The sequence below is a fragment of the Eucalyptus grandis genome, chromosome 5 (genome assembly GCF_016545825.1).
Source record: "Eucalyptus grandis isolate ANBG69807.140 chromosome 5, ASM1654582v1, whole genome shotgun sequence".
In the NCBI taxonomy this organism is placed as follows: Eukaryota; Viridiplantae; Streptophyta; class Magnoliopsida; order Myrtales; family Myrtaceae; genus Eucalyptus; species Eucalyptus grandis.
Genome location: NC_052616.1, coordinates 38,528,897 through 38,535,401, shown reverse-complemented (window position 1 = coordinate 38,535,401; position 6,505 = coordinate 38,528,897). Strand labels below are relative to the sequence as shown.

The window sequence follows — 6,505 nt, the reverse complement described above, 5'->3', positions numbered from 1 at the left end:
AGATTATTTTATTCCGCTGTGTTGATTCGATATTATTCGAATTATTACCGTTCTCCCATCAATTTTGTGGGTTCATTACGAATAATTTAGCTTTACTTTGTTGGAAATGAACGATGCACATTTTGCGATGGAAAGAATAACAGAGATTCGTAGAAATGCGGGAATGTTGAACTAATACTTTCTCTGTCGCAGATTTACACTACTTTCTTTATTTTGAATGTTCCCTTGCGTTCCCGACAAAAAAAAATGAATGCCAGTTTAAAAGTTCTTAATGTCATTAATCCAGCAAATCAAGTGGTAAAATTGATCAACAAAAGCAGGGAGGAAGCGAAAGGAATATGTGTAATCAACTTGTTCGAGGTACATGGAGAGTGTCAACATAAAGATATGATCTCAGCTAGTATAGTTTACGGTAAAAGGAAAATGATAGTTTGCTTTCTCAATGGCCAAATTCAATTCCCTCTTTCTCACCTTGAATATTCCTCATAGTGTCAAGATATGACTTCCCTTGAAGCTCACGAGAAAAACGTCCCTTGAAGTAATCGGCAACGCCTATTCTTCTAAATAATGCTGGCTTGTCCGATGTGACCAGGCTCGGTGCAGGACCCATTTCACCGTCCAACTTTGGGCCGTAAAATGTGGCAAATGAGAGCCTTTCCTTCATCGAGTTAACTGTAGCTCGGTGCTCAATGCTACGATAAGTACCATTTGTCACGATCTGTGTCAATCATCAGATACACAAAATATAATGTCATGACTCTGATGGATTTTGTTCCAAAAATTCTATCATCTATTCTCATTTTATGTAACTAAGTAACTCAATGCATCTGAATAAACAATGATGCCCACACAAGGGTTGGGAAAATAGTTACGTAACTACACAGATTTCGTGCACTCCATGGTTGGTTTAGTCCACCATATCATTCAAGATTACTATTGCATTCTCAACTGCATAAATTTTCATTTAGATAGACTAATCCAAGGCTTTTTTTCCCCCATAAAGCATAAATAAAAAAGTTGTGCATATTCTGAATGGAATGACATTCTTGTCGTCAATCGCACATGAATCTAGCAATACTGGCTCGCATATCAAACAAAATTTGGTGGCATTCCACATCAAACAACAGATATAGGGCCAATCGAAAAGCTTTACCTCTAAAATATCTCCGACATTGACAACGAAAGCATTGGGAAGAGGCTTGACGGGGACCCACTTGCCCTCTGTCTTTATTTGCAGACCTTCCATTTCATTGACTTGGAGTAGGATGGTGAGGGCTGAGGCGTCAGAGTGAGGAGTGAGGCCAATGACGAGCTCGGGTCGTGGACATGGAGGGTAATAATTCATCCTAAGGGCTTGCCTGCCTCCATCAAACAGTTCCATCACGTCCTTGGTGTCCATCTTCAGAGGTTTTGCCATGAGAAGTAGTATCTTCATTGCAAGATCTCGTAACTCTGAGGAGTATTTTTCCAAGACGTCTCTGCATAAAAATAAGTTGATACATATAAAAACAGGTTAGCAAGGTGTGTGTGAGAGGGAGAGGGAGAGGGAGAGAGAGAGAGAGAGCATGAATTTTCTCACAAGAATACAAAAACACTTAAAGAATTATTTTTCGTAGAAGTACCATATACATAAGCATATTTCATTGTAATTTCTTTCCAAAACCTAATAAAAAAAACTTCAAAAAGACTTCAAAAAGTATTTAAGACTTATTCTTAAACGGGTACCCATCCCCCATGAAACCGTTATTCAATAGGCACAAGAAATCCGATGAATCATTCGATTGCTTCCTAATCTCACTTTGATTGTATCGTTCTTTAGGAGCAAGGGATGGGCAAATCATTCTAACTGCGTCGACAATCATCTTACCTGCCCATGAACAGCAAAAAGGAACGGCATCATTTATCTTGAATTTGCCAACAGCGAAAACGACAATTCTTTGTCCCCACACCCCAGAGTCTCAATCATCACGTGGTCATGAAGGGGACGCTACGTAAATTATTGCATCGTGTCAGGCTAGATGAACTAATTTGTATACTAAAATTACTTCAACTACTTTGTGAACTATTTCGTTAAAAGATTTTTTTAATTCAATGTTATTCTTTTTTATAGTAAATTTACTCTATTCTTTCGTCCCTCCTTTTTCACCATGGGCCGTCGTCCGTGTTTCTCTCTCTCGCGTGCACGTTTGACATCTATCTACCCCCGAAACCCCGGCTCTGCTACCATTGTTGCCACCTCTCGCTCCTTTCACAAGAATCCTCATCTTAACTAAATGTCTCATAGGTGTAGAGCGTACTAAATGCATGAGTGAGTGAGCGAGAACCTGAACGGAGAAGGAAGCATGGGAAAAAGGCGAGGTTTTCTCAAATGTCTTGGGAGGGACACCATGAAGAAGACGTCGCTCCAATCAAGCTTTTGCTCCTCCGACACGACATACGTCTGCCCAAAACCCTCCATGTCTCCTTCTTCTTGCCAAAACATCCTCTTCTCCTCCATTGGAAGGTTGAAGAACTCTTGTATTCCCAACTTCACCTCTTCCACCAATGAACAACTCACTCCATGATTTATCAACTGCATGCGCAAAAAGGGATTAATGAACTTCAAAACTCTGATTCTTGAAAAAGAAATCCAGATCTTTTGTCTCAATAATCCTCACAGAAAGAAAAAGTAAAAGCTGCTTTTCTAACATTTTACCTGGAAGAATCCCCAATCTCTGCATGCAACGTGCAACTTTTCAAGCTCAGACTCCATAAAATCGTCATTGCTTGATGAGAGCTTGCTCAGATCAATTACTGGCGCTTGAAGCAACGATGTCCCAAGCTCAGCATGCATGAACGGGTGATCTTGGTTGGCACGGACATAGCGAGGCGGGACTTCAGTTATGGGTTCTTTTGCCATCTCCTGAACACTTGGGACTGGAAGAGAACTACCAAGCTTTGTGAGATTCGCATCCATTTGAGTAGGCTATAAGTTACAAAGCTCATTTGAGAGTTCAGTGGCTGTAGGATCTTGCGTAACTTGGTTTCTCATTTATAACAGTTGTGTCGAGAAACCTCGCATTTTGAGCCACAAGAACATGTTCGGGTGCAAAGTGTAATTTGGCATAACATGATTCAAATAACATATTTAAAAAAATTAATCTAGGACATCACGTGTTGCCAAGGTTGCCTTTGCCTGCTCACCTGACTTGAATAAAGCCATGTTCCACTGTGAATCATTTCAGAGGATGAGATAATAAGTCCCTTACAATAAGAGATGTTATTACACCCACAAGTGGAATGGCCATTTGCTTCATCTACAGCTTCTGGATCTCCAACTCAATCACTCCTATACACAAAGAATGGAAGCCAAAATCAACAAAAGACTGACAACAACTTCTGTTACAGTTATCCTTCTACAGAAGAAGCTACTCCTTACCTAAAAATCGAATCTCTGAAAAAAAAGAAAAGAGAGAGATTTCCAAAGATTACTCGTAGTGAAGTTTGGCAAGGTAGACATATTATATCATTATCTAGAATAATAATTATAAATATTTAGATTATTATACCAAGACTGTAAAAATACGTAACAAACCCATATCTTAACTCAAATTTATTAAAGTGATTTATATATGAATCACCTTAAATATGAAATGTGGGTCTTAATGGTTTCCAAACAAAAAACCGCAAGAATGGTTTTGTCGGCTTATTTATAAACCCAATTTTAACCCAGGATACTAAAATTAAAAAACAGGTCTCACATCTTCACTCCTCTCTTCTCCCTTTTCGATTACACCGATCACAACTCGTCAATCTTCGCACTTGGTGAGCATTCTCCCTCGTCTTTGATCCTCAATGATCAATGTTACCACCGCCCCCACCGCTGACGTTGGAGGAGCTCATGTAGCTTGGGCTCTTGTGGCAGCCATATTCATCGTCCTTGTCGCTGCCAATTTCACCACCACTCAGCAAAGCGCAAGCAGCCATGTACACCAATTCTTCATTAACAGGAAGAGAAACAAAGATGAAGGCAAAGTTGAGGGTGTGAGCTAAGACCTTGCAGCAGGCGTAACACGTGTGTTGGAAATTGTGATCCATTTTCCCTAAAATTATCTAGAAACTACTGACTTAATCATGAAGGCAAGAATTGCTAGCTGAACCTAGAAGATTCACGTGGGAATGCAAGTAAGCAGAAGCCAAATTGAAGAAGAAATCCTAGAATAAGCTAGAGAAGTCTACGAGCATGGGAAACACGTGAAGAAGCCACAAGCTGATCAAGAAAAGGGGGGCACACATTATAAAATATTATATATAGGAGCTTCAAGAAGTAGAAAAGCAAGCTTCAACTTGCTAACTTGAACGTGAAGGAAAAGTTGCAGCCCACTATTGTTGACTCTTAACCATGAAGAAAGAAGGATCAAGAGTACGTGGGCAGCGAGAGTACTTGGAGAAGAAGAAAATTAGTTGTCTTACAGCTAAATTATGGTGGTCACTAAGTCGGTTGTAATTGCCTATAAATAGGTGTCACGTCCTGATCCTCGGGCACACACTCATTCCTCACCTTGGTCGATTTTATAGTGACGTCCCATGACGCATTGCCGAAGTTTTAATTTTAATACGCATGCGGAAGCATATAAACATATCCCCAAATAATAAAACAATGGGATAGAAAAGTAGGACCCCAAATTTTCACACTTTAAAAGCAACCACACTTATATACATTGCAAATCATAGTGCAAATATATACAAGGTGAACTGTTAAGTTAGGTTCTAAACCACCGGTTCATAAAACAAAGCCTGCAGAAAGGAATCAACTTCCATCAAAAGAGAATTGTCCTATGACTAACTAGTCAGACAGGATTGTCAATTCTTTAGGCTTCACCTTCTACTCTTTAGGCCTCTGGTCCTTCACCAATGCCATCTAAGGATCTGAAAATGGTTATACAATAACTAGTGAGACAATGTCTCAGCGAGTTCCATCCCTTAAGAATTGATTAGGAAGCCAATATACCTTAGGGCTGCCTAAGCACAACACGAGTCAGATGAATTACCTTAGCCTCAGTCCCTTCCTGCAAGTTAGTTCAATTCATAAATACTGACAGACATAACACTCAATCAATTCAGATTGACTCATCGATCAATTGACCTAGTCGATTACATGTCATCACGACTATCTCTTGGTCGGTACATTCAATACTATCTATAAAGTCCGACCATAGTCTAGGACTGCTCACCCAAAACTGAAAATAGATAGTATAGCTCGCCCAAAACTGATAATATAGTATATTGTATATATGCTCGCCTAAAGTTGATTGATTAGGGCCCTCAGGCCATCAGAGTATACTATATATGCTCGCCCAAAACATATAATAAGGTATACTGCTCACCCAAAGCTGACATATTACTCGTAAGCTGATATAATATACCGATATACTGCTCACCCAAAGCTGACATATCACCCATAAGTTGATATAGTATACCACTCCAACCATATGGTTAATTTCTCATTTTTATTATAACCGATAAAAATAGTCATGTGTGGGTACATGGTCGGTCTTAGCGAAAATATAATAATTTCACCTTCCGCAATTCCCACAATTTTCAATAGCCCATTACATATTTTTGGCGCTATAAACCGACGAACGGTTAATTTCCAATCAATTATCAAAATTGATTAATTTAGGAATAAAATTCTAAAATCAAAATTAAATCAATTCAGCACGATTTAGTACTCAAATAAATAAACAGACTGCACCACGATAATTGGTATAAAATTCCGGTCGTCGGCTATCCAAGCCTAATTAGCGAAAAATAATTAATTAATTAAATAATTACGGAAAATATTCAATAAATATAATAAATCCAATTTAGGCCTGTAATGCCTAATTGGATGCTAAAATGGACCCATAAAATTTTCGAGATTCGTTCAATAAATACTAGGACCTATTTCTTTGCTAACTACACTAACCATTTGCCTAACATGCATTGATATGTCTCTAATTTAATTACTTTAATCTAATCTATCCACCTAATTGTACTTAATTAAATAAATCAATCCCTAAGCATCATTAGCCTACTAAGTGAGGATTAGTGAGCAAAACTCACTTGATTAATGAATGGGTCGGATCAAACCAACGGGAACGTCGAGGGGCTCACTTTTCTCCAAAACGGGCCGAGGTTTCGAGGCCTAGAAACACCTCAAAATGGGCCCGGAATAGTGCTGGAAACCCACTTTCTTATCCTCTATTTGTTGTTGGTTGATGTTGCTCCGGTGGCTAAAATGGTGAGGCACGGTTGGCGGAGGCAGCGAGGGTTAGGTTCGGGTCCGGCGGTGCTGAACGGCGATGCAGGGAGCTCTAGCGGTGGCCTGAGCTGCTCGGCGGAGCTGCTGGAATGGCGTGAGGGAAACAGAGCAGCAGCGGGACGACGGCGAGGCAATGTGGGGCGAGGACGGCGTGCGGTGGTCGCAGCGTGAAGGGGCGGCTGCTTCCGGCGGCTTGCTAGCTTTTCTGCTAGTTTGAGGGTT

The 6,505-nt window shown here is 40.0% G+C and overlaps 1 protein-coding gene across 4 annotated transcripts; it reads right to left on the bottom strand.

Moving 5' to 3' along the window:
- Positions 1 to 321: 321 nt before the first annotated feature.
- LOC104445090 (protein SRG1) lies at positions 322 to 4,216 on the bottom strand. 4 transcript variants are annotated; one of them, XM_018872917.2, is made up of 7 exons: positions 4,036 to 4,216; positions 3,741 to 3,925; positions 3,184 to 3,328; positions 2,696 to 2,916; positions 2,325 to 2,572; positions 1,154 to 1,478; positions 322 to 718 (listed from the first exon to the last, which is right to left on the bottom strand). In XM_018872917.2, the coding sequence occupies exons 3-7, from the start codon at positions 3,200 to 3,202 to the stop codon at positions 440 to 442; spliced, it is 1,092 nt and encodes a 363-aa protein (XP_018728462.2). In that variant the 5' UTR covers positions 3,203 to 3,328; positions 3,741 to 3,925; positions 4,036 to 4,216; the 3' UTR covers positions 322 to 439. The 4 variants fall into 4 exon arrangements, with proteins under 4 accessions (XP_018728462.2, XP_039168964.1, XP_039168965.1 ...); XM_039313030.1 differs by lacking the exons at positions 3,741 to 3,925; positions 4,036 to 4,216 and adding an exon at positions 3,419 to 3,482; XM_039313031.1 differs by lacking the exons at positions 3,741 to 3,925; positions 4,036 to 4,216 and having other exon boundaries at positions 3,184 to 3,357.
- Positions 4,217 to 6,505: the final 2,289 nt, after the last annotated feature.

What these genes read in the sequence shown, in the direction of transcription:
- LOC104445090 (XM_018872915.2), bottom strand. Translation starts at nt 2,956, where the DNA reads ATGGATGCGAATCTCACAAAGCTTGGTAGTTCTCTTCCAGTCCCAAGT. An exon ending in GAGATTGGGGATTCTTCCAG is followed by an intron (nt 2,573 to 2,695) that starts GTAAAATGTTAG and finishes TTGCGCATGCAG; the next exon opens with TTGATAAATCATGGAGTGAG. An exon ending in ATGTCGGAGATATTTTAGAG is followed by an intron (nt 719 to 1,153) that starts GTAAAGCTTTTC and finishes TGATTGACACAG; the next exon opens with ATCGTGACAAATGGTACTTA.